The 27,694-nt window shown below is 38.7% G+C and overlaps 1 protein-coding gene across 2 annotated transcripts in view; it reads left to right on the forward strand.

Moving 5' to 3' along the window:
* Positions 1-27,694, forward strand: part of ARHGEF10 (Rho guanine nucleotide exchange factor 10) — a 108,667-nt gene that overhangs the window by 24,050 nt on the left and 56,923 nt on the right. The window contains exons 3-15 of one of the 2 annotated variants that reach the window (XM_054279767.1): positions 4,538-4,708; positions 6,841-7,131; positions 8,033-8,096; positions 9,252-9,331; positions 10,478-10,534; positions 13,112-13,275; positions 16,399-16,515; positions 17,677-17,791; positions 20,227-20,339; positions 23,787-23,864; positions 24,093-24,272; positions 25,545-25,661; positions 27,420-27,512. In XM_054279767.1, the coding sequence (XP_054135742.1) occupies positions 4,538-4,708; positions 6,841-7,131; positions 8,033-8,096; positions 9,252-9,331; positions 10,478-10,534; positions 13,112-13,275; positions 16,399-16,515; positions 17,677-17,791; positions 20,227-20,339; positions 23,787-23,864; positions 24,093-24,272; positions 25,545-25,661; positions 27,420-27,512 (1,640 nt within the window). The remainder of the gene's footprint in view (positions 1-4,537; positions 4,709-6,840; positions 7,132-8,032; positions 8,097-9,251; positions 9,332-10,477; positions 10,535-13,111; positions 13,276-16,398; positions 16,516-17,676; positions 17,792-20,226; positions 20,340-23,786; positions 23,865-24,092; positions 24,273-25,544; positions 25,662-27,419; positions 27,513-27,694) is intronic. The other variant, XM_054279768.1, reaches the window with a different exon arrangement.

The following is a 27,694-nucleotide window of genomic DNA, read 5'->3' on the forward strand; positions in this document are numbered from 1 at the left end:
GCAGGTGTCCTTTCAGAAGGGCAGAACAGTGATGTGTCAGCTGAGTACCAGAGGGAAAGAATACTTAACTGCAGTTTTCTCTCCTGGAAATGAAGAATTAGTGGTCACAAGTGGGAGGGAGATGAGTGATTGAAAATACCACGTTGCTTTCTAGCATTAGGAATGCAGCATAAACAGTACTTTCAAAGTGGGAGAAACAAGATGTTGTCCATTGGCAACCAAGTTTCTTGATTTTTATGAAGTTGGCCAAATCTGGAAGCTTCTGCAGGCATGAGTGTTTCCCAGCACAAGTTTCACCATCCAGACAAACACCAAGCCTCTGCTATGAAATCTCTTCTGAAATTAAAAGGGAACAGCTTGAGAGCCCATTTATCTTGGAGCACAGTCAGCAGGGTGGGTTTGACCCCAAAGGGTTAGTTTTATAAAAATGGTAATTTGAAAAATTTAGTTGTTTCCTGGTATCTGCATGCTTTCAATACTTATTTCTTATTGTACACTTCCATAAGGAGCACAGCAGATTTTAATTGTCTAGAAATAGAGGTCTGTAAAGGGAAGGGTGTCTCATCAGAGAAATGTCTGGAATGTATCAAGGATAAATAATAAGCATTTAGATTGCTATGTCTGGCAGTTTGTTTTGACTTGTAACCTGTGTGAGTTAGCGAATTTTATGTTACCTCAAAATATTCTGGGATAGTGACATTTTAAAATATTTTTTTTACTAATAAGTTTTTTGTATTTCAAGACAGTCAAGTATTTGTAGAAAGTTGAAACATTTGGGGAATCCATTTGAAAGGAAGGTAGGTGTTTGCAGTCCTAAGTGTTTTCTTGCAATCCAAAATAATGAATAAAAAAGATAAGTGTTTTAAAACTGCATGTTGGAATAAGAGTAGGCGCCTCCTGCCAGTGTGTTTTAGGTTCAATTGTATTAATATTTTTTTACTAAATAATATTTAGATATATGCCGTTTAAAGCATTGTACACTTATTTCCTTCATCAGTCATATGGTAGAAACGAATAAAAATATTTATTGAGTTCTTCAAATATAACATTGCTGCTTTTTGTTCCATAATAGTCTGTGACCTTTAAAAAAAAAAAAAAAGAGTACAACTGATTGCAAAGATGACATTCTTAATTATACAGAAGGCTTCCACTTCTAAAAATATTTTCAAACCTTAAAATATAAAGTATTCATATTTCTTGGTGGTAGCATGCCTGTTTATGTCCAGGGCTTCCAGGTTGATTGTTCTCATGCCCCAGACTGCTGAACTGTTTGTGCTTGGGATTCTATTTTGTTCTTCCTTTATCATGTTTTTTCTTGGAAGAAAATTGTCTTCTTCGGTTGACTTCTTCTGAGTTGTCATGGATTTATGAGATTGCAAGGGGGGACAGACATTTGGGGTGCTTTTATTTATTTCAGGTGTGTTCATATTGCATTCAGAATGCACTTGATAGGAAGTGCAGAGCTATTTTATCTTAATTCTATGTCACTAAAATAAACTGTTTAAGAAAACTATTAATGAAGCTTTGCTGACTTAGTCTGGGTTTTAAAATTAATGTCATTCCTTTAACTCCTTAGTTAGTGGATGGGAAGGCAAAGGGTGCCAAGAATGTTTTGCAATTGGCAAAGCAACCAAGCATTTTTAAAATTTGCTTATGCCCCAGCAGGTCTCTGTAAACACAACCTAAGTGAACTTATGTCATTTCACTGGATAACAAAGCACAGAAAAAGTCATAAATCTGTGTGCTGTGCACAGTTATGAGAACATGTATTCCTTTTTCTGATTCTAAATTTGCACTTTCATACTTAATTTAACTTGAAGACAATGTTTCCATTACATCAGATTTCTTTTCCGTTTTGAAAACTCCAAATGGAAACTTTTAGAAATGTGAGAATTTCCTTGAAGCATTTAAGGAGCTCTCAGAATGGTATTGCCATAAGATGAACAAGTTCAATCAATTTTCGTATTCTTATTGCACTGATTGGCACACATAAAGCTAAGGATGTGAGTAGTGGTGAAAGGCAAAATTGAATTTTTAGTACCTAATTTAATTATTTCAAGAATTCCAGACTCTGTCACTCTAAGCACTGTGTGATTATTACTTCAGAAAAAAAATAGTGCATTTTAAAATTATGTAAAAAACAAAAAAGCTATCCTCTATGTGTTTTTTGCAAGGGAGGGTGCCTTTGAAAATCCCCCCCTCACACACACACCCACCAGACTCCCCATCTTCCCCCCTCCTTTTTTTTTTTTTCTGCAAGACAGTTGCCACTATTTGGCTTTATCCTTTTGATTTGCAGATAAAGGGTAGGAGGAACTGGGGTTTTCTTCATGAGGATGAAGTTTTGCAAGACCTCTGATGGTGTTTAGCAGCTGGATTCAGCCTGGGTCGAACTGATGCTGTCTTTGTAACTGTAGAACTTTAAAGGAGCTTTTGTCTGTGTGTTGTTGTGATATAACACAAAGAACTGTGGAAAATAGGTATTTTCAAATCAGGAATTTTTCTTTTTTTGTGTGACATAATCTGTATTTATCTGATGTTCTGATCAGCTCTTAAGTTGAAGCAAAAAGCCCCTATCCTCTTTTTATTTTATTTTTGTTGTTAAAATACTTTTTCCATCAATTGAAATAGTATGCCCTTGTTATTAAAAGCTTAAAGGAGAATATTTTTATTAAGTATGAGATGGTAGGTATCTTTAAATTTAAAAGGCTAAATTTTATGCCTGCAGAATTAAGCAAATGTAGAAGTAATGCAAAGCTGGAATACAGTTTTAAAACTTTCTGAGCTGAGGATATTTGTTTGTCTCCTGTATACCCTTTCTGATGAACAATGTATTCTTTCTTTTTTTGTCTCTGTATGTAATCTTAACCCGCTGTCCCATCAGTGATGTGATTATGGAATCTTTCCAGGCTGTAGTCCCATTTATCAGGTTCTGTGCCTTGTTTATCTGTGATGCAAAGTAAATATTTTGAAATGAATGAAGAGAGGCAGTGTTAACAGCCATAACAGAAAAAAAAATTAGGTGACACGTCCAATTTAAATTTTTTTACTAATATTGAAAAGACATTTTCCCCTCTTTTTTTTCTTTTCCCCATTACACAGTCAAGCAACAAATATTACAGTTTAGTCAGATGGATGCTGAATCAGGAAGAATGCCATGTTTGTCTTTAATCACTTGGAAGAGCTCTGAAGAATTTCTTGCATCTTTCAGGAAAAGAGGAATTGCTAATGGACAAAGCAAAAATGAGAAGCCTGGCTTCATGGCTTCTCATGAAGAATTTTTGAAAGGAATTAATCAAAATGAAATTAAATATCCTGCTGACTCGGCCATAACACATGACAATAAATGCAGGATAATCTGGGTTTTTTGTTCCTTACTATTTTTGCAATTAGTTCACTTTTTCTCCAGCAGAGAGGCTGCATGAAAGATCTTGTTATTTGTGGCTGGGGTAAAATATGCTGGCTCAGCCTGCCTGAAGAAACAGAAGCCTTGGCAGGAATGCTGATTACCATGACAATCTAAGCAGTCTAGAGCTTTGGGGTGTTGCAGGTTTTATCATAAAGATAAAAAATGTGTTCTGGATGGTATGATAGCTGATAACATCATCATGATGCAGCAGATCCAATCGTCTTTGCAAGACTTGTTTTTCATTTTGTGTTACCTGAGAATGAAGGGGGGAAGTTTATCGCCTTCAGGTAACTTTTTATAACATACTTGTGTATTTACACCTTTGCCTTTTTTAGGATATTGTTTTATGCTGTAGGTACATGAAGGGATTTACATTTTCATGGGTTTTCCCCAGTAACATGGGGGAAAACTGCTGTGTAATTCTTCCTGCTCCCTCTCCTCAGCCCCATGTGCAGTGCCAAATCTATGCCTCAGTATCTTCACAAGCAAAGAGGAAAAAACCCAAACCCACCCTTCCTTATCCAATTAGGATGTCATTATTTCAGCCATTACTTCCTCAAAGGTTCCACACCCTCCCTCCACCAGAATGCATGTGTGTGTGGGGTAATAGGGCTAATAACATGTTGCATGGTTTAAAGCTATCTCAGATTGGAGTCGGAAAATTAATCTGCTGGTCTCTGTTGGAGGGTGTGAACTAAGTTATTGTCACTGGTATTTGGACACTGTTAGGAAAGAATAGACTTAGGAGTTTCAGTTAGAAAGGAAAAATGACTTGAAATTTTAAAGTTGCAAAGTCCGTGTGCAAATAAATTAATCTGTGAAGTTTTCTTGTTTAAAATTTGGCTGTTTAGGTGTTTTTCTAAAAATCTTTTGGCTCATTATGACAAAAGCAAGAGTATTTGCATTATTACTTGTTTATTTCTTTCCAAATAATTTCCTTGTTTGCACTAAAGGGTTTACTGAAAACTGCATGAGCTTATCAAGATACCAATCAACTTTTGTTCTCTTCCAGTAATCTAAAAAATCTAAGGGTTCATTGTGTAAGCTTCATTTGTAATGTGGAGCATTTACTGGTCCCATGAAATCATTATTGAGAGCAAACAAACAAAGGTATGTCTTTCTGCACAGTTCTAGAGCATGAACCAAAAGCCGCGGGCCCGAATGATGAAGAGGAAGATGAGGGAGAACAGTTTGATTTTGATAGTGGAGATGAGATACCAGAAGCAGACAGACAAGCCCTTGTGCCACCTAGTCCTGGTCCTGGAAATTACTTAGAGCACCAAGAGGCTGGTGCTGCAGGTAAGTCAGCCTGTTGGTCTGTGCCTCCACTGGGCTAAATAGTCAAGACTGATCATAGGATGCCTTTTCTTGCCAGTGCAATAAAAGTACTTTAACAAGAGTTTTCCATGGTCTTATGGCCCACCCCTGAGCGCAGCTCAGGTTCTTCTTAATGGATCTCTTGGAGCAGATTAGAGTGAAACAACACTGAAAGATTGGTGTTTGTAAAGATGCACATGTTGGGTTTATTTTGGAACAATTTGGTTGTAATGGAAAGCATATATGTAGCCATTTTGGTTATTGTTATATAAAGTAATATGGCAATATCAAAGCATAAAAATACCACCTGCTTAAGGAAACATAAAAGGGAAAAGGAAGGAAGAAAGAGAAAGAAAGGGTAGGAGTAGGAAGATACATAATCACCAGCCATGGATTTATGATGACACTTGATTGAAGTGACAATTGAAGGTCTTTATCTGTCAGAGGTGGGGAAAAAAACCCATAAAATACGAAGTCTGGTGGGTCAATGCACTCTCAGGTTCAGGTGGAAGTGCCCAAGCACTTCCTCAGTGAGTGCAAAGTTCTACACCATCTCTTGATCATGTGCATCAGAAATGAGTCTGAGGGCACTTCAGGGGTGCTTGAGAGTTTATGAGCTCTTCCAAGGCAGAGCTAATGCCTCTAATGTCACTGAGCCTTGTGTGAAAGTGACCTTCCCAGGGAGGAGGCTGTGTTTGTAAGGGAGGGCAGTTTGGCCATGATTTGGGTGGCCTCTCCCCAAGCTCTGCCTCCTGCCAGCCTCAGAGCCCAGTTTGTAGCCTCTGGTGGTGGGAAGTTCACCCCCTCTGTCTCATGCAGACCAGAGGTTTGTCATTACACACCCAAAAACTCGCTGCCTTCTTTTTGTGGGCTTGCAAACCTGGCATCAGCAAAGCACCCAGGCACCCCTGAAAATGATCAGTTTATTTTGAGTCATAGTCCAGTCTCTCACACGTGGAAATACCATGCAAGTGTTTTGAATATTCCTGCCAGTTACAGTCATGGTAAATCTGGCAGAGCAAGTGGCCATCACATGTAGTTCCCGTGAGGTTTCCCACTAAAGTGTGACATCCAAACCAATGGATTGGACATAGTCAGAGTGTCATGCTACAGGAAAACTGTGTATCCTTGCTGGTCTTAACGCACATTGATGGCTTGAGATAAGCTGTTTCATAGCTAAGCTTGCTGGTTGCTAGTTTGAGATGTTGTGCATAAAACTGAGTAGAGTTTGAATGTATGAATTTTGTTCATAAACAGAAGTTTTGCTAAATATTGGAACATTTTTAATGACAAATGCAGATATTCCCAGTACTGAGGTGTAGTCTGGAAATTGCTGTGTTATGCTCAAATTTCTAACAGCTGATTTTGCTTACTTTATTCCAATTTCCTTTTGTAAACAGATTCACTGTGCTTATGGCAATTAAAAATAGGTAACTCTTCAGGTACTGTGCAGTATGACAACCTGGAACTTAAACACCATCTTTCCCTGAGCATCTGTTGCTTGATCATCCTTATTCTGAAGTTGTGCTTACAGCTTAAAATCATTTGATCACTTGGGATACAGTTCTGCAGTTCCCTTCAGAGGGCCCTGTGGTTCTGCTGTAGCTCAGCTTGTCTCAAAAAAAAATACTGGGAACTTTCTATAACAGAAAACAATACACTTACAAAGAGGAAAACTTGTGAAGTTATTTTCTTTCTCCCTTTCTTAACGGAGCATTTTCAGAACTGCTCTTTGAGGAATGTCCCTCCATGACTTTTTCTTGTCCTTGTGACTACCCCTAAAATATATCTTGTGTTTCTGTTTGTAAGATTCAAATTCATCCAGATTTTAACCTTTATGATTTAAGACTGTTTTGACTCGTGCTTATGTCAGTCAAGATACTGTTTTTCCATAGGCATCTTTGTAACTCATCTTGTTTTGCTCTTGTTGCATTCCTCATCTGTAACGTGGGGATGTTGGCAATACTGTGTGGGAATTTTGAGTCATAGATTGTAAGCAACTTGTATAGAAAAGATCAAGTCAGTGTTTAGCATACTTGCAAAGAGCTATTAGAGCAGCTTGAGGAGGTATGAAAACTAAAACTTTGTATTTTTGTTTAATCTTTCAACTAAAGGAGATAGTAATTTAGAAAACACTGAGAAGCTGCAAACATCAGAACCTGCTGCAGAAGGCACTCCAGCCAAAGTAAATCCCTACTCAGTCATTAATATTTCCCCAATCCAAGAGAAGGATCCATCCTCATCACCAGAACCAAGTCCTCCAGAGGAATGTGCCAGTCCCAGCCTGTCTGGTGGATATTCTGTTCCTGTCCCCTGTGGATATGCTGTGCCATCCAACTTACCTTTGATAGTGCCAGCGTACTGCAGCCCTGTCATCATCCGCAGTGTTTCTGTAGATGAAGAAGGTACTGGATTTACACACCTTACTTGATTTGAGAGGGAACCCTTGGTTAACCTCAGGTACCTTTCCTGTATAGCACTCACCCTGGGTGAGTATGATTAATGCTAATTCCTTCTTAATGTGATGAAATAATTTCCAGATCCAGAGTTCAGTGTTCAAGCCAAATGGTTTCTTCTCATACCTTTTATTGTTTTTCCTAATCCTGGCAAAATTCCTCTCCCTTTTGCCTTTTCTATATGCATTTCTGTTTCTTTATTTTCAAGTTCTTGTGGATTTAGAGTTACTCTTGGATTTTTCCCTTGATGATTTGATGAGTTCTCTGTCTTCTAGTACAATTTTAAGACAGAAGGCGAAACTAGGAAGGGAAATAACTATGGATTATTACAGAAACAAGAGATCCATTTTGTAACCAGAGTTGAGAAAGTTGACAGCTTAATGTCAAGACAGAAAGAAAAGAAAGCTGGCCATACCCTGCCTTTTTCTTTTTGTATTTTGAATATACTTTTCTTCAGCTGGGCAGCAGCTCTTCTATAATTCCAGCCTTTATTCCAGCCTTTGCTTTTTTACCACTATTAGGAATACTGTCAAGTAAAAGCAAATGTTTGTGTTGTCCTTATTACTTATATGTTTGAGAGAGAGAATTAAATGCATTAGCCATTGTGATTTCCTCTTAACAGCTCTTCTAAGAAATGGCTGTGTCTTTGAATTACTTAGCTTTCAGAAATGCATGGTGTGAAGAAACTTCCAACTTTTTTTAAACATGTGTAGGAATAAAATTATTGCAAGGAAGGAGATTATTCTTTAGTAATGATCTAGTAAAATCAATTTCTTATGGTAAAATGTGCAGTTTTAACCAAACTGACATGTTATTGCAAATGCTTTCTTTTTTTTTTCTTACTTGGCAGGTACACAGTCAGCAACTGAAGAATGTCATTATAATTCTGTAAACCTGGAGGACCCTCAGAATAGGTGATTGCCAGTTCATCATGTTTTAATGATTTGCAAAGCCTTAATTCCTAGGAAAGCTTGCATTTGATAAGTATTTTGTTTTCCTTATGTGATGCTTCCATGTTTGTTGGTTTGGTTTTTTTTTCACTTTCTTGCTCCTGTAATTTTGGTTGTGTACAAAAATCAGCACTGGTGTGTATAACTGTGCATGACATTTTTGAATACACTGGGTTGAATTTTTCTAGAGTGATGGCAATGTCAGGTGCAACAGAATGCTGGAGGTTTGGTCTAGCCTGCTGCTTTCAGCAGGATCCATCAGATCAACCATGGCCTTGCTGGCTGAGCCCTCAACCCTCCAAGGATGGAGGTGCTGCAGCGTCCCCAAGCAGTCTTCTCTGCTGTACTACCTTCCCTGCCCCTCTTCCCCCACAGCCTCCCCAAATGTCCAAACCAAATCTCCCAGTGGGCAATCTGTTGACTATTCCCCCTTTGTCTGGCATTAAAAAAAAAAAAGGCCCCAAAATCCCCAAAACAAACCCAAACAAAAAAATAACCCAGAATCCCTGACCTCTGTAGTTCTCTTTTGGATAGTTGTAGCTACTCTTGATCACCCCATAACATAACATCCTTTTCATCAGACAAAGTAATCTCCGGGTCTTTTATCTCCTTCCTTGTAAACCATGGGCTTTAGTCCTTCATCTCCCTAGAGGTAGCTTCACTCTCTCCACAGCTCTCTAGCAGGGGAGTGTTGGGAAGCCAAGGCTGGACATGCTGCTCTAGCAGCCTCACCAGCACCTGGTGGAGGAGGGGAGCAGCTCTGCCTGATGGCTCCCGATGTAACCTGGAATATCTTTGTCCTGTTTACCATGAAAAAGAAGCTCTCACTTCACTGTTTCTGAGAGAATTTCCTGTGTTCTGGTAGATGAACTCAAAAGCAGAGTATTTTTTAAGATTTTAAAGGAAGTGTTTTCAATTTTCTGCCTGAAATTGTAAGACTATTAACTTGAATAGCTTATTCATCACCCAACTACACACTGAAGCAACATTTTTGACTAATTAGCACCCTTGGAGTGAAAACTAGAGGGCAGAAATATATTTATTGTCTTGTCTTTATGGATGTTTAAAAACATTGTGGTGTAACTTTTAGTTCTTTTATTTTGTGGCCTCTTTTTCAAGTGAAGATAACCAGACCAAGAAAGAGGATGATGCCCTGGCCAAATGGGTTGCAGATCCTGCAAATACAGCATGGATGGAAAGTAAGTTCCAGTGAGCGCTGAAGTACAGCTGTGGAAGGTGGTCAGTTTTAAGTTGTGATCAGCAGTATATGTGTGTCTATGTGCACAAGCAGATTTAATGGGAATGTCCATGTTCACTTTTATTGTGTGTTTTTAGATAGATTCCAGAACAAAGCTGTAGAACATTCAACAGTAATAAAACATTCTGTAATAAAACATTCAGCTGTAGAACATGCAACAGTGTAATAAAATTGTATTTTAGAATAAAGTTAACATTCATTTTTCCACTTTTTGGAGTCTGTGGAATCATGTGTTATGGAAGTCATTTAGCTCCATTAATGCATGTGCAGTGGAAATAAGCTCCAGTTCAGTGTCTGATCTGAGACTGTATTTGAAATTGCTCTTCTTGTGCAGTAGTAGCAAATAAGCACTTGGAGGTGGAAGAAGGGAAGGAATTGCCACTGTCTTGGTGTGTGCTGTTGATTCTTGGCTGGCAGCTGCATTTTAAACCAGAGCAGAGATTGCATGATTTGAGGGCAGATTATCCTGCCTGTTCTCAGCTGTTCCCACTGGGCTGGTGTTCATCTTACATATTTTGTGAAGTGACTGAAGAATTTGTGTTGTCATTCTGTCTCTTAATTTACTAAGATAAACATCACATTATTTAATTTTGGTTCTTTTTAAAAAGCCACTTTCAGCTTTTCTACACCTATTCATTCAGTAAGGCAATGAGCAGCCTTGAACAGGCACAGGACATACCATACTTCTTTAAGAAGGAGGGAGAAACACTGACTTTGAAGTGGATTTTTGTTTTCAGGCTAGCAAAAGTCATCATAAGCAATGCAGATAAAACTGAAATTTCACAAATACCATATACTGCTTTGTACATTATTGCAATATTTGAATGATTAGATGTGCAGGCAAAATGCTAGTAAGAGTGAGTCCTATCTCCATTGTGTTAATAAATGCGAATATAACCAATTAAATAATATAATAGTATATTTCAGTTGGAGAGCACCTACAGCATTTCAACTGCCTGACCATTTTAGAGTTGATCAAAGGCTGAAGGAGTGTTAAGGGCTTTGTCCAAATGCCTCTTAAACACTTGGTCCCATTCAAATTTTAGGAAGTTTCTCATTTGGTTTTTTTTTTCTGTCCTGATTTTAGACCCGGATGAGGTAATTTATGACGATGTGCCAAGAGAAGATTCAGACTCTGAACCAGGTTTGAGGTCTTTGTAATGTTGAAAGCAATGCAAAATGGAATTATGTGCATGTATACTAAACAGATATGTTCATTAAGTGCCTAAAATATATGTAAATGGATTTACCGTTGTGTCAGTGATTGGTAGATCTTACAGAGTTCAGAATTATACTAATACTTAAAAGACTGTCTCAGCAGATCTCCTATACTGCTCTTCTCAGAAGCTGAATTCTACTTTGTCTTATAGATACTGTTCCAAATGCTTGAGTACTCTGCATATTAGAGAATTACAGTGTTGGGTGTTGTAGCTGTAATGCCCTGAACCAGGCAAGATGGTTAGGAAAATGGTTTTTTAAATAGTTAAATGACGTATGATAATGTCTCATTGTCATGGTTATAGAGAGAAGCTCTCTCCTTGAAAGTCCCCTTCAATATATAAATGCTTGGTCGATGGAAGAGATGGTCCAGAGTGGCTGTTCACCATCCTGATTGTGACTCTACACAAATGTTTTATTTCAGCTTTGAAGTGGTTCGCTCCTGATGTTTGTGACCATATTTGGAGGGGGCAGAATAGATCTCAAAGTAGTTGCTGAAGTCAAGATTTTACCTTTATTGGAAATGATGGACTTAGGGCTCAAGAAGCATATGTCATTGAGTTCTTACTTAGGTTTGTTTTGCAGTTTTTGCATATAGTGAAGTCTGCCTAAAGATCAGTTGCTACTGACTGATTTTGTGTTTGAGTGAATTGGCTTATTGAGAGCTCAGCATCTTACTCATCATGGCTCTCAGAGGGTGTAGGTCTTTGGTACTGAAATTGTTAATGAATCAAGAAAACACTTTGGCTTTACTGTGTGAAAGCCACATTAATCTTTAAAGCTGCAACAGTTTAATTTTTTTCTTTAGTAGTGTTCAGGCAAGGTGTTTTACAATTTTTTAATAAATTTTTAGAATTTATTATTGTAAAGTACTGTGTTACATTCATGACTTGAATAGTTATATTACTGGAAGTTCCCTCAGTGCTGGTCTGAGCAGGGACATCTTTGTGCTGTTGCTGATCAGTCAGGAAACAAGTACACCAGGCCCAGGTGGCTGAGCTAGGTGGGATATGGGATATGGGGCAAAGCTCTGCTGAGCATATTGGTCAGAATCTTTAGCTTAACCAGCAAGACATCAATTAAAATTTTGATTTTCATGTTGTCCCCTAAGACACTGAAATATTCTGAGGAAATAGGTAGTAAGGGAAGTTTCATCTTCATACATTCATGATCTTGATGTTTATTATTTGTATATTTTGTCAACTATTCCAAATAAAGTTTCAGTCAGACAATCTACATTACCACATGGACAAGATAAATTCACCTAGTTGTGAGGTAAATCCTGCCCCAAAGCTCACAGCACAGGAGTTAGACTTGTATGTCTTGATTTATTTTGACTTATTATGATGGTTCTTTTAAATTACTCATTGTACTAGATTAAGATGTCTTCTTCAGTAGCAATAGTTTAAGGACACTCTTCATATGCATCGGGATTTAAAAAAAATATTAAAAATCTGAATCTTCCAAATTAGACTAATTCAATTCTTTACAATTATCACAGAGGATTCCAATGTTAATATTAAAACCTAGGGTTTCAATGGATGTGTAAAACATATCAGCTTTTCTTTTGAGTGCATATTTTTTCTCTGTTTAAAAGAAATGTCAATCTTATAATAAAAGCACAGCTGCTGTTTCCTGGATTTAACAGGAGACAGTTGTAAATGCTGCATCATAACCTCTGACAATAGTGATTCCTGATAGAAGTGTTGTACCACGACAAATGTTCACACTTTTCCACTTGTACTGACATATGATGCTGCAGGTAGAGTGCATTCCTGTTTCCTGATAAGCAATTGGCTCTAAATTTTCCTCCTTTTTTTGAGTAAGTTTTATATTCTTGACTTCTGTGCCAATGGAAAGATCTGTGTCTTTAACAGGAGGTACTTTGGTCAGACTTTGTAATATAAATCTGAAAAGGTTATGTCTTGAAAAGGTTAATACTTCAAGTTTTTAGAGTAAATCATGAGCAAGGTAGCTGCCAGGTGTGGGAGACTGCCAGTGACTGGTGGTGATGAGTCATAAAACACCATTGTGTAACACAGTTTCTTCCTGCTTTGGTCTGACCTGTTCTGCTGGAAGTAGTGACATTTTCATTTGATTCTTGCCATGTTTTAGCATTTTTTACCATGTCCCTGGGGACAAATGGCAAGCTTAAATTGGAAGGATGATGTTTCTCAGTGCAGATGTGCATTCACAGTTAGAGTTTAAACTTCCTTTGAAGTTCTAAATAATTTTGTGGGATTTGGACAAAACAGTGCCATTTGAGTAGCACATGTTTCTAAAAGGATCATGGTGTGTACCAGTAACACTGTCCTTTTTTAGTACTCTGTTTCAACAAAGACAATCCACTTTGGCTATTTGAATATTGAATTTAATTCAAAATTTTTAATGTGCATACAGAAATCTGTACAATTCTTTGTAGCATATCCTGACTAAGCTTTCCAGTGTCTGAACAAACATACATTTCAGTGTAGCTTTTTTTATTTTGGTTTAATTCTTGCAGAGGAAATGATTTATGATGATGTTGAAAATGGTGATGATGGTGGAAACAGCTCACTGGAATACGGGTGGAGTTCAAGTGAGTTTGAAAGCTATGAAGAACAGAGTGATTCTGAGTGTAAAAATGGAATTCCCAGCTCCTTTTTGCGAGGCAACCACAAGAGACATGTATGTATCCTGCAGTGCTGCTCAGTCATTGAGGTTGTCCTGGTTTCCAACACTTCCCTTTCTCACCTGCATTTCTTTTTTTCCTCAATTCAGTTTCCAATGCCAACAGCATCTTTTTAAAGGAGATATGAGTCAGTGTGGAAGTGGCAGTACATAACAAAATGTAACTGGGAAAAGGAGATACGAAAATATTAAACAGAAGTTTCGTACAAAACCAGATGCAACTCAAATTGGACAAAAACAAAACTAAAAATGAGATTGTTTTTGCTTATGGGCAGTTCCTTACCCTCTCTTCTTTTGCACTTGCTGGATTAGTGTAAGTGGTAAAAAAGTGTGGAAAATAATGTGAAAAATAAATGGGGACAAGTGTGACAAGAATGGATGGTTTGGGATCTTTAGATGCTCAAAAGTCACAAAACTCTTTGCCAGTGTTCCCTAGCTTTCTGTCTTAGATCTGCATCAGTTTGCTTGTTTGAAAGTGACTGAACTTAAAGAACTTCTGGAAGTAAAAGATTTTTATAATCAAAGAGAGTTCTACCTGTTAGGAGAGAAGAGAAGTGGCATGATTAAAATGACCCATCTGAGCCACTTCCCAGGTCTTGTGCCTTTGGCTCCATGTGTTCTGCAGGAGGCAGGAAGTCACAGGTGACACAGGTGCCTGTCCTCACTGCTCCTCTCCCATTGCACAGGGAGAGAGGCCCTGGGCTCTTGCCTTCTCTTCGTCTTGGCTCCTCTTCTTCTGCCCTTGAGTGCCCTCTTTGTGAGAGGCTCCCAGTGTGTGGTGACTGGGGACTCACCCCCAAGAGCCACGTGGCAGCTGTGTGTTGTGAGCTGCCTCAGCACCCCGTGGCTGGAATGTGCAGGGGTTGCAGACAGGGGGTTATTTCATGGGACCCTCATTTTCATTTTACAGGTTTCTTAACTTGATGAGAATAAAAACCTTGTTGTCTGTGTTTCCCTCCAGTACATGCAATCTGCTCTCCTCTCACCTCCTTCCTTGCTGCACATCCTTTGGAAATCAGGGAATGAGCAATTAACTGCAAGACTTGAGCCCTCCCAAATCTGCACTTTGTAAGCTGAGTGCTCGTCCTCTGGTTTTGTCTTGGTTTTATTCTGACTAGAACAATCTTAAGCTGTTGCAGCTGTTTGTTTGGGAGTTTTTTCTAACAAGACTGAAAAAATGGAGTTTGATTTTTTTTTTTTTTTTTGCTTTAAATACTTTGGAAGAGACTAGGGAATTACTTTGCATGTGAGTGTGTAAGCATTAACATGGCTGCTGACTTATTATTTTTATTTTGTGTTTTAATCTTCTCTTGTTATCCCTAGCTTCAGCTTTGGCCCATAGTCATAGGAATCTATTTGCATATGTGAACAAAGCAAGGTTTAAAGCCATTTTTTTGGAACTCTTAAAAGTATACTTTGATCTGTCACGGAAAACTGTTGGCAGTGGTTGAATGTGATTGCGCCAGGATCAAGCACAGAGTGTCTGAGCAAGAGACTGAGGAGTGAGGAGAGAAGAGGGGTGTGCCCTTGGGTACTGCCATGCAGATGGCTTTTTCAGGCCTGACAAAAGGTTTTGGGGATTGCCTTGTGAGGATGGGTGTGAGGAGGTGAGGAACACTTAAGCTGGTGGATGGAAAAGTCAGATAGGCTCCTGCACCTGGATGGGTTGCTGGGAGATGGAGAAATTAGGAAATTAGGGAAGGGTTTTGGCAGAGAGTGAGGAAGGAAACTTTAGGATTGCCAAAAAAACACTTGCAACAAACAGCCAAGAAAACAACAACAACAAATAAACCACAAAAAAAAAAATCCCAAAAAACCCAAAAAGCCAACCCCAGCCCTCCCTGCATTGGCATTTCAGCACGGGAAGACCCTGCTCTTCTTTATGTACATTTTCTCTGTATCCATTCCTTGTACTAACTTTCACTTCTCCTCAGGTCCTGTGATGGATATTACAGTCTATTCCCAGCACATCACCTTCTGTAGCCTTTCAGAGCCTGTGAGGGACTTGCCCTACTTATAATTTTAATGTTAGTTGAAAAGAATGGCAAGGTTGGAAGTGGGATATTTAATTTTAAGTGCTGGTATGACTTCCCTCAAAGTCACCTTTTCATTATAATTCTTGTTATTCTATTTATTTACTATTTTATTTTAAGAAGGAAAGTTTTTGTGCTGTTACATATTTCTTGTCTGTGAACCAGAAACTATTATACTGCTGTAATGCCAGAATCATGATGTTAGAGGTAATTGCATCCTGACCCAGCCTAGTGGAACTGGGCCTGTCGCTTTGTTTTCTGCTCAGTAGGTCTTCTCTTTCCTGAGGCTTTGATCTCTTGCCAAATAACTCTTTGTTGATATCAAGCTGAGGGGTTTTCCACTGGACTTCTATTATAGGACACACCAAATATTTTCCTTCTTTTTTTTTTTCTTCTTTCCTAGTTGTGTTTCAACCTCTTTTATCTACCTTTGTCAAAATGTTTAACAAATGGTAATTAATGTTCCAGAGCATTCCTTTCTGTGTGATAGTTTCCTTACCTTGCAAATTAATATATTCATGTATGAGATGGTTACACCCAAGTTCATACAGTGAGACTGTGATGCATGTGGAAACCGCAAGAACATGAATCCTGTCAGTGTCTCCTTACCTGACTCACTGCCCTGTCAGTTTCCGTATTCTCAGGTGCCAGCAATCTCCACAGGTTCTTCAGTCTCTGAGATTTCTTCTGATTCACTGTTTTGAAGGCTAGTGTGAAATATAGGCTAGGTTTTGTGCTCCAGTGAATAGTGCTTATGGTTAAGGCTGATGTATTGTTTCCATGTGGTTTTTAAGAGATAGGCACAATACAATTAACATGTATAACAATTTAGTTGCCTTAGTCTAAGTGGCTTTGCCCGTGTCTTTACAGAAAAGCGCCTGGCGGAGCTCAGCAGTGCCCAGGAGCGATGGTCCCTTCCTCAGACTGGAGCTTCCCTCAGTGATAGCTTTCCCTCAGTGATAGCTTTCCCTTAGCTGTCTTTGTGTCAGTAGATAGATGGGGCAATGTGCATGATTTATGTGAGTGCTTTAGCATGAAGTTTTCACTATGGCTTTTTGAAAAGATTGTGTCTTTTTATATACTGTAGCTTTCTCATGACCTAACGCGTTTAAAGGAGCATTATGAAAAAAAGGTGAAAGATTTGATGTCAAACACTGTGGGAGCAGTAGAGATTCAGCAACTAAAGCAAAAACATGAGCTGAAGGTAGTGTAGTTGATTTTTGTAACTACCTACATTTAAATAATTGCTTTTCCAACACAGACAATGTTGTCTTTTATTAATAGCTTAAAAAGTAGACAATAATTTGTATGAAATGAATTCTGAATGTGCTGAATTTTTATTGTGCAGTGTTAAGTTAAAGACTGCAATATTGCTATATTCTTAAAAATACTTGGTCAAGGACCTTTTCTCATGCTTACTTTTAATGTTAGCAGTCTCAGAAAATGAGATAGGGCACTGTCTCTCCCTGATGACTGGTGCCCTTACCTCAGAGTGTGAGCCAGGTGTACAACCCTAGTGTCTCTCTGAGACCATGGCTCCATGGGGCTAGCCTAGCCCTAGCTCTGCAGCCACACTGGATCAAATTGGGAATCTCCCTGCTCTTGATTCTGAATGGAACTGGTATGAAAAGACTGGGTTTTTGCAAAAGGCTTCAGTCTCAAACCCAGAAATTGCCTGATTGCAGCAAGGCAGCTTTGTTTGTGTTCTGACAGTAGTGGGGATTTTTTGTTGTAGTGACATTTTGGGAAAGAAGTACAAAGCAGGGTATTTTAATAAGCATTTTCCAGCAAAGCAAAATTCTTTGGTGTTTTGTTTTTTGTTTCGTGAAATTTTGTTTGACTGTAGTAGTTTACTGTTAGATTATGGAATTCTTATTAAATCAATGCATTTCTTCAGTGAATGAAGTTATTAGTTGTAACTTTTTCCTTCATAGCAGTGTTTGTTTAAGAATATAGTTAATATATAACTGAGTCTAGGGGATTATCTTTAGGTCAGAAATGCTTTGGAAGAGTTATTTGGACACTGAAAGATGGACAAGACCTCTGGCCAGTAATGACCTGTGAGTAGTAGGTATTTGTTCTGTAAGATAACATTTGAGACTATTTAAAGTTTGTTTGAATGCAGAAGAGTTCTTAAACATTTCTGCTCTTTTAGACTTGCATACAGTATTGACATGAAGTAAGTCCTTGTCTCCAATTTTTATTTTATTTTGAAATACAGGAGCTTGGCTCTGAGCTTTCATGGTTCTCTCTACTTATTGTACAGTCATTTGACTTTGGACAATATTGATAGCCTTAAAGTGTGCGGGCTCAGATGCTTTCCTGTTATTCACTGAACATGTAGACTGTATTTTTTATCTTGCAGATGCAAAAGCTCATGAGAGCTGCTAGAGAAGGTACCAAAGACGGACTTGAAAAGACAAAAGCAGCTGTGAAGAAGGGTCGTTCCTTTATTCGGACAAAATCTTTCATTTCTCAAGGTATATGCTATTTACAGTGTTTCTCTTTGTTACGTTCTCTAGTAATTTCTGAGAAGGAAGATGAATGGCCTAGCAATTTTTTGTAGTGGGAGCTGAGAGCTAGATGCAAGAAATCAGATATATATTAAAAATGTATGGTATAATATTCAGTTCAGATGACAGTATGGTCAATGCATCTTGAGCAGTTTTTTCTGTTTGGGGCAAGAACCTGAGTGACCTGAGAAGCTGAGGACCACAGAGAAGGATCCATTTAAGAACAATAACAACAAGTCCCACCAAGCAGTGTGATCTAGGTACTGGTAGATGGGAGAATGGAAGTGATGTTAAGTTACTGTCATGGTGTAATCCCAGCCAGCAGCCAAGCCCCACACAGCCACTTGCTCAATCCCCTACCACCAGGACTGGGGAGAGAATTAGAAGGATAAGAGTGAGAACTTGTGGGTTGAGATAAAGACAGTGTAATAGTGAACATAAAATCCATACACGAGCAAAGAAAGACACGGAACTAGTTCACTGCTTCTCAAGGAAGGCAGGTGCTTATCCATGTCCAGGAGAGAAGGGCCCCATCACGCACAGTGGTTACTTGGAACACAAAGACCATTGCTCCGAACATCCCCTCCCCTTACTCCTCTTTCCTCCCACTTCATATATGGAGCAGGATGTCATATGGTCTGGAATATCCTTTTAGTCAATTTGGATGACCTGTCCTGGCTGTGTCTTCTCCCAACCTGCCATGCACCCTCACCAGCATGGCAGTATGAAAAGCAGAAAAGGCCTTGGCTCTGTGTATACCCTGTTCAGCAATAAAAAAAAAAAATCTCTGTATTATCGACCCCTGTGTCCAAATCCAAAATGTAGCTCCATACTAGCCACTGTGGAGAAAATTAATTCTACCCCAGTCAAAATCAGCCCAGTTACTAAGTCTGTCCAGGTCTCTCCATCAAATAACTCTTGAATGTGAGGAGAATGTGCTGTTAAGACATGGCTTTCAGTGGAGAAGTAGCTGAGTATTTTAAAAAGTTCGTCACTGGTAAGGAGTAATGCTTTCCATGCTTAAGAGTGAGTGAAAGCAGGGGGAAAGACTGTACTGCTTAATCAGTTTGATGATTTTTGATGAAAGCTGAATTTGGGTTGAGAAAACAGAAAGTGGTGTAAAATCAAAAAGCCACAGAAGTATTTGTGTTCTTTCTGTAGCTCAGAGCAAGTGACAATCCTTTGTCATGAGCCATGGCAGCAGCTGTCCACAGGTAGTTTTTTCAAGAGACAAGTGGTAAATTAAACTAGTTTCTTTTTCAGGATAACTCTGAGAGATAGTGTATCTTTCTGCTCAAGTGTCTGCCCAACTAATTTAATGGTAGTAACTTCAGAGTTTATAAAACTACAATTTTAGGAAGCTAAAACCACAAGGCTGGAACAAATTTTTTTTTTGAGAGAAGCAACATAAAGTTGCTGTATGGGCCAGGACACATCTTACATCTCTGTCATGACCTCTGACTGCTTCTCAATCTACTTAATTCACAGCTTGAATATAGAAAGGTACACAAAATGAGGTGATCAAAACTTCTTGCAGTTGAACAGATGAAAATGATCTGCAGGACAGGGTTACAATGGACCTGGCATTCCTTCTTACATTTCTGGAGATTAGATTGCAGACCCAGTGTACCTGTGGATGGCTGAATCTCATAACCACTTTCCAAATCAGCAGGGAGCTAGTGAAAAATTTCTTAACTAAACTCACAAGTTTCTCCCAGATGTTAGATCTGCTTCCCTTATTTCTCTTTTTGTTCTAAGACAGTTTCTCATATTGTTCTTTTTTTATGTCTCCTTTCCTCGGGTCTGCTTGTTTGCCTGGCTATGTACTGCCACCTATCAGTGCACTTCGGTGGTGCTTTTTCAGTAAAATTCGTACCCACAGAGCTATGCAGAATCCCTCACTCCTTTCTGATGAAAAAAAACATTTTGGTTAACTTGGCTACTTTCGTTCAGCTATTGAAGGTTGTATAAATTTTTTTTTAGCTAGATCATAATATGGGTGTTTTCAGTTTCCTCCCAGGGATAATTTATTTTAAAACTGCTGTCCTTGGGGCTGTAGTGCTTTAGCCCAAGTTGTCATGTCCTGCCCTCTGGTCAGCCCCATTCTCCTGGCTGAGAGGAGGGAGCAGTGGTCAAGCAAAAGATGCTTAGGCTGTCTGCAGCTGGGGGATATTAGGATGCCTTTGAAAGGTGTTCTGTATTAGAATACCTATTGGTAGTAACATTTATGTGATTTCCCAGATGATACAGAATTATTGGGAAATTTCTTTTGTTTGGTAAGTGAAAATTTATTATTTCTGTGCTCGGATGAAAGAGTTTGCTTGTTTTGTTTTGTTTTTTTCTTTTGTTTTTTCCTCTCTTAATCCACATGTAGAAGCTGATATTTGGTTATTTATTTGTAGATCACAGATCATCTTGTCTGGAAGAAGAGGAGCAAAATTTATTTATTGATGTGGACTGTATGCATGCAGAAGCAATTATGACTCCTATGCCTGAAGGATTATCACAGCAGCAGGTAGTAAGCTTTGGGAAGTATGGTCTTCTTTTTTTTCCTCCCCTTCTGCTCTGCACCAGTGTCTCAGGTGCCTTTGATCTTCAAACATATTGGCATTTTACTTAAGTAGCCATCAAATTCAGAACTGAATAAGTAGTTTTTTGAAAATTTGTGTGTGTGCATATAGTTGCATCAGTCCTGAATTCACCCAGAGGTGCAAAATGGTTTGCATTATAAAATTATCTATAAGAATGATGTTGTTTCACTACCTGAACACTTAAACTAAATGTGATGGTTTTGAGTGAAAAAAGGAGAGAGTTAAAGCATTTTTATTGAATCAGAAAACATTGTTCCAGGTGATTTGGGATTTTAATTTTAAATGTAGACAATATCCTCTTTGAATCCAAAGATTTTTCTTGGTTAAAAAAAATCATCCCCAGTAAAGTCAAGTCTACAGAAGAATTAATTTTGCTGTTTTCCACCTCAAACTGTATAGTCACTGTGGAAATCACTTCAAAAAATACTGAAATCAGCATCAGTTAAGAAATTTTGGCTGAAAATAAATCCCTTGGGTTCATGTTACTGTATTGTTATGACAACTAATAACTGTATGAGAGTTTATGTACTTGTGGTGCCAAGTCATGAGTTAGTTGGTCAGTACGTTAAGAAAATGAGAAAAAAACCAAACTAAGGGGCAATGGAGGGGAGGGCCATATATTCTCAGGATTTTGTTTTGGTTTTTTTTTTACATTTTACCTGGGTGAGGTTCACTTTTCTTTTGTGTTTATCACAGTGAAGTGCTAATCTTGTAACAAAGCAACTATCAAACTGTGTTCCATTACTGTAAGATTTTATTATCATGTGAGATTTCAGCATCGCTCTGAATGTTCTTTTCTTCTTTTCAAATAGGAATTTGAGTTTCACTAGGATAGTTTTGTACAAATAAGTTTACCCTCTTTTGCAAAAAAAAAACCCAGGGTGCTTGTAGTTTGGAGCAAACTGGTAATAGTTGTGTAAGTCATGACAAATATTGCTCATCTGCCCAGGAGGAGCTCTCCAAGTGGGCAGGAATGGGATTAGGAAAGCCAAAGCTCAGCTGGAGCTAGTGAGCTGTGAGAGGCAGCAGTGAAGAGGTTCTGACATGTACATTGGCAACAAAAGGAGGCTGAGAAGAGCACAATACACTACTTGGTGGGGCACGGACCTAGTGATAAAGGGTCAAAACTGTGCCGCCTTTGCCTTGGTTTTCAGTAGTGAGGCTTGTCCTTGGGACTCAGCCCATGACCCCAGAGACAGGTCTGCTGGGGTGAAGGCTAATCTGCAGCTGGGGAGCTGAGGCCATCTGGACATACAGGTTTCTCTGGGACCAGATGGGATGGATGTAAGGATGCTGTGGGTAAGGCCTTTCTCAGTCATCTGAGATCACAGTGATCAGAAGACTGTGAAAAAGTGTCACACTCTTACCTACAAGAAGGAGAATTGAGTCTGGCCTTACCTCAGTCCCAACTGATGGGCACTGAAACTGATGCAGCACATTCTCTTGGGAGCTATGTCTGTGTTCAGTAGGACAGGAGGGTGAGTGAGGAAAAATCAGCATAGATGGGCCAGAGTCCATTTGTGCACAACCAGCTTGAGCCTCTTTGAGGTGACTGAGGGGAGAGGTGATTGTGGCTTTCAGCTGTCTCCTGAAGTATTCCTGTGTGCTCCTTTAGGTGAGATGCCCTCTGTATGGATGGACTAAAGGTGGGTAGAAAACAGGTGAGGATGCCACACTCAGTGAGTCCATAGTACAGAGTGCAGTAGGTGGTCAGTGTTAGTGCTCGGGAGCAGGCACGGGCCTCTGGCATGTAAAGCCCGTGTGAGGCATCTGGATGCCAGCTGCAGTGCACATCTGGAGGTGATGCCAAACTGCAGGGGTGCAGCAGCTGTGTGGGGGAGGTTGGCTGCTGGTCAGCAGGGCTCTGGTGGGCTGGGTGCACAGAAACACTGGAGCAGTTCAGGGAGAACAGCATGGCCTGGCTGTAGGAACCCCAGGCCAGGGCCCCCTTCCAGCCCAGCTGCCCTGTCCCAGCAGAGCTGCTCTGTGGACATGCTGGCTTCAAACAGCAGGTGGCATGATGGCTTCTGTTTAAATCCTGGTGCCTGCAAGTACTGAGGCTAGGGCTCATATCTATTGCAATAACCTGAAGCCACTACTAAATATTCTTTTTGTATATTATAGAGCCTGAAATTTTTATTTCTACAGATGTTTATTCTTTTCAGAAGAATGATCTGTGACTAAGAGTAGGATTAGTATTCTTCACCAGAGCCACTGATCCGCTATACCAAATAAGACACTGCTAAATCCATTCTAAACACAGATTAGACACAACTAATTTTACTGCATATATCTTAAGCAAAGCCTCAGATAATTTTGAAGTCCTCCTTTGAAATGCCAGTACCTGAAAGAAAATTCTCACATAACCTGCATTTAATAATGCAAAATACAAGTGTGGAAAATTTAAAGGCAGTGGGTGAGCTGGATTAGGAAATGGATTTGGGTGAAAACAAATCCTTGTAACCAACAAGAAATCTAATTGAAGGCAAGAAGCTTAAGTTCTAAACCAGACTGGTTCTCCAGCCCTTCCTGTCCTGCCACCCACATGTCCATACAAAGTGCATTTCAGCTGAAGCAGAAGGTGGAGAAGGAGGTGTAATAAATAGCCTGTAGTTTAGCATGAACTATGGTAGCTTTTCCTGAAGGTCTTACAACTGTGTCAGTGCATATAAATATAGATAACATGGGGGTCTTCACTTATGCATGGTAATGCCCAAAAGAAAATGCTAACTTGGATACTTTCTCAGTTTATATGGCCTTAACTTTAAAAGACACTTAGTATTTGCTTGTTTGCCCTTTATGTTGCTCCAAATAAATTTATAAAACCTATTAAAAATAAATTTTAGGACTGATTTTTGAAAAATTGTTTCCTATTTTGTTGTAGCAAATCACTGAAGTAGTCAACATTATCTTATACCTATGATTGTTTCCATTAATGCCTGCATATATACATTTAAGGTGCATAAGATTATAGAATATTCTGATTTGGAAGATCACCAGGATCATTGAAGCTCAGCTCCTGGCCCTGTACAGGACAGCCCTAAAAATTGCACCAGGTGCCTGAGAGCATTGTTAAACGCCAAAATCAAAACATAAGTTTCAAAAGTTAAGCTTGGACTTAAAACAGTCAGAAAAAAATACAGATATTGGTACAATAATTGTTGTGTTCTTTAAAGTAAGTACTTTTAGAGTAATAGTAAATTAAATTACTTTTGAAGAGGTACAGCATTATTTTATTGCAGTTCCAGTATTGAAATTGCTTTGTGTTTCTTTTGATTTATTAGTGTGAGAATTTTATCATCATCATTTCCAACTATAACGAATGTGTTTACCTGATTAGAGCTTTGGACAAAACTTTGTTGTTTCAACAGGTTGTGAGAAGGTATATTTTGGGCTCTGTAGTTGACAGTGAGAAGAACTACGTGGATGCTCTCAAAAGAATCCTGGAGGTATGCCTTAATATCTTTTGCATTTTAAAATTTTGAATATTTGAAAAAGAATCATTAAATATCATTAAAGAATCTTTCCTATGACTAACACAGATTTTGCTACAGATGCTTCATGCCAAATGTTCAGTGATTTTGTGTGTGTGTACTATTGCATAAGTTTCTTTTTCTGCTTATAGAAGTCCATTTTTTTGTTTTTTTAAATCAGTTTGCTTTTTTATTTTTCCACAGCAATATGAGAAGCCCCTTTCAGATATGGAACCAAAGTTACTGAGTGAAAGAAAACTTAAGATGGTGTTTTATCGAATTAAGGAAATTCTTCAGTGCCATTCGATGTTTCAGATTGCGCTGGCGAGTCGTGTCTCTGAGTGGGACTCTGTTGAAATGATCGGTGATGTCTTTGTTGCTTCAGTAAGCAAATGTGTCAGAACAGATAATCTGTTTTTATTTTAGTCTTGTTTTTCCATCTCCATGTCTTTCTAACTTAGCTGCTTTATTCCCATGTTCTCCAATGCCTGTGGCAACTGTCAGAGTATTCATGTACTATCCTGATAAGAAAACTGACACCAGCACATGTCTTCAGCTCGGTTGGCAGATGTGAAAGGATTGTGAGAAAAGTTTTCAGGCTTTGATTAATCTTTCAGACATCTAAGTAAACAGTTTATTTTTATGAGAAATTAGAGATTCACAAACCCACCAAAATTAAGTTGAGACTGAGGCTCAGCATCTCGTAAAAAATGGGTAGTCATACCTAGTAGTGTGCAAGTAGAAAGAAACCACAGTAGGTAATGTCCTGAATTCCTGAGTTTGAGCTGAGATGGGGCACTGATAAAGAGCATTTGTAAAACCCTGTCCCATCGTTAATGGAAGTCCATTTACTAAAGGGCAGAATTAGCTACTGCTTTAAATTAGAGAAACAAGAAACAGCTTTGGTTGATAGAAAGATGTTGTTCACCATGGAAGTGTGGCTCGAAGACTCTGCCTGCCTTCTGGCTTGAATGCTTTGTTTTATTGCTGAAAATTGCAGGTGCTGAAAATCACCACCTTTTCATGCCTGCTGTAAGAGAGCTGGGATCTGATCACAGTTCACCCAAAATGAAATAGTGACTGAAGATTTGTTGTTTAAAGCAAACCTGCCTTGTTGTGACTGAAGCAAGTTAGGTAGTCTTAATGAGACCAGCTCTGCAAAAGAGAGGGATGAAGTTACCAAGAAGGCAATGGGTGGTGATCTTACCATTCCCATGACTGTTTGCAGGCCACACAATCTGTTTACTTTTTTTGGTTAGCCCTTAATAGTTGAAGTCAGGATGTGAAGGCCCTGGGACTTTGCTGATTCACTTAAGCTGGAAGACAGGTAGTGAGATGATCAGAGGATCTCAGTTGTCAATTTGAATCTTGATGCCCTTTGATTGCCCACAGTCCTTCTGTCCCAGTGTTCTAGCCAAGATGAAACAATTTCTGTGAATACATTTCTTGCCATTCACAGCTGTTATATCTTTCTGTTTCCAGCCTGTCCTCTGCAGAAAGATTATCTTGGGTATTACCAGTATTTCTGTATATCCAGCACTAGGCCAAGTAAAGCCTTTAGTTCTGAGTGGGTCCCTAACAGCCAGAGGTCTCTATAGCTGTGCTGGCAAAGGTCTTTTGTACTTTTAGTCAAGATTTGCCTTTTTTTCTTTTCAGTTTTCTAAATCTATGGTATTGGATGCATACAGTGAATATGTAAACAACTTCAGTACAGCAGTTGGGATTCTCAAGAAATCTTGTGCCACCAAACCTGCCTTTTTAGACTTTTTAAAGGTTAGTTCGTTTTTAAAATAGTTGTGCATATGCGATAAATAAGAAAGCAGGAGTTATAATTTGGGAGGAAATTTGACTGCTGATACTGTATATTGTCTCACTGTTTTTATGGACTTAAGGTCTGTTTTATGGATTTAGCACAAACAGACCCCTTCCAGTATTGTATTTTTGGCATAGTAACATGCTGTTAGATCTGGGATGTATTTTGAAGTGCACAGTAGTTTTATTGTTATTCAAATCAGTTTATTGGTGTTTGCTTTACTTTGTTTGTCTAAACATTAGGATTCTTCCATATCTGGTGAGTTTCAAATAGTTCATCATATGAAGCCACTTTTTAATTTGAAATTTATTTTAATTCTGATTTGTTTATTGTGTTGTGAGAGGTAGTGCAGCTGGATTTCCATTCTACAACAATTTCCCTGGATTTTGAAGATTGTGTTTCTGGTTTGGGGTTGAAATTGGTAATTTTTTTGCAGAATACGCACTGCCCTGTTGCATTTGATGCTTGTCATTATATGTCTGGAGAGCCTGGCACACACAGTAGGAGTGCTGTGAATCCCTAGGGTTGGCACCTTACAGACAGTACACAGAATCCATTGCCAGGCTTTTGAGTTGTCTGTGACATTGCTGAGAGTCTGAGAGCTCAGCTTGTCTCATCCCCCAGGCATCCTGGATTGAGTTGTGCCTCTCAGAGCTGGTCAGCCTGTCAGGTCTGTTACAGTGGTCCAAAAAACAGTAAAAACTGGGTGCCTAGTGCAACTCTTAGGTTCTATAGAGAAGGGTTGCAGGGGTTTGCCTTCAGATCTTTAACTAACAGCTTTTTAAACTGTGGACAACTCTGTGCAGGATGATATTTTGGAAGCCTGAAGCATCTTGAAGATCAGATTCTCTAGTGAGCATGTTGTCACAGGTTAAGCATGTTCTATGTTAAAAGCATGTTTTGCCAATAGAGACATAATCCACTCCTCTCATCACTGCTTGTCAGGGCCACACTGGTTCTGCTTGCAGAAGCACAGCCAAACTCTGATGACAGATGACACTTCTTTACCTTTCCTTTTTTATTTTTGCCCACCAGCAGTGAAGATCAAAATCTTCATTACTGCTGCTTGGAAAAAAATAGATGTTTGTATAGATAACTATGGAAATAAATTGTGGAGCTGATGGTTGTAGCAATAAATTGCAATTTAAGCACAACAACCAGCATTGTTTAGAATTGCTTTGTTTTTAATATTGAGTATTTCCTCTAGCCTTCCTTTTTATGGCCATTTCTGGCTTTTTTTCCACATGCAAAAGAAATTTGTCTGGTTTTATCTGCCATTCACAGTAACTAAAATAATGGATTCTAACATTTTTATTTCCAAATATAAATCAACATTTTTTCTTTGATTCTTCAAATAAAGAATTTGAAAATCTGTTTGAATAGCACTGAGATTATGATGTTTTTATTAGATTTCCTCTTAAAAACCATAGGTAGGTTTTTAGATTTATAGGTGCTGCATTGCTGATGTGGCTTTGGCCAAGCTGTATTTATTAAAGAGGATATTTCAGTTCAGTGGCAGACCATCATTTTGATCATGATGGGTTTTTCTAAAAGATTTAATATTTTTTAAGTAAATCTTGATAGTAAATGGAATCTTTAGTCTTCTTATTATAATTAATGTAAGCAATATAGAATAATATTTAGGAAATATTTTCCTTTCATTCTGTAACTGGTGGAAATGTGCTCACGGTAGTAAATGTGTCTTTCTTGCATTGCAGCAGTGTCAGGAGTCAAGCCCTGATCGCATTACACTGTATGGTTTGATGATGAAACCTATCCAACGTTTTCCACAGTTCATTCTACTATTGCAGGTAAATAGTGTTTACCAAAGGGAGGCTCCATTTGCATTCTTGCATAGTTTACCCTTGGGATTGCATGGCAGCTGTCTTCTGCTAGAGGATCATGTTCAGTGGAAGTGACCACTAGATCATGGGGAAATAAAGAGAAATTTCAGTGCATTGAACATGCTGATCTCATAGCCTGATTGCAGGGA

Source organism: Melozone crissalis, unplaced genomic scaffold, assembly GCF_028551555.1.
Source record: "Melozone crissalis strain CALT ecotype California unplaced genomic scaffold, PUWL_Pcris_2 ptg000027l_1, whole genome shotgun sequence".
NCBI lineage: Eukaryota > Metazoa > Chordata > Aves > Passeriformes > Passerellidae > Melozone > Melozone crissalis.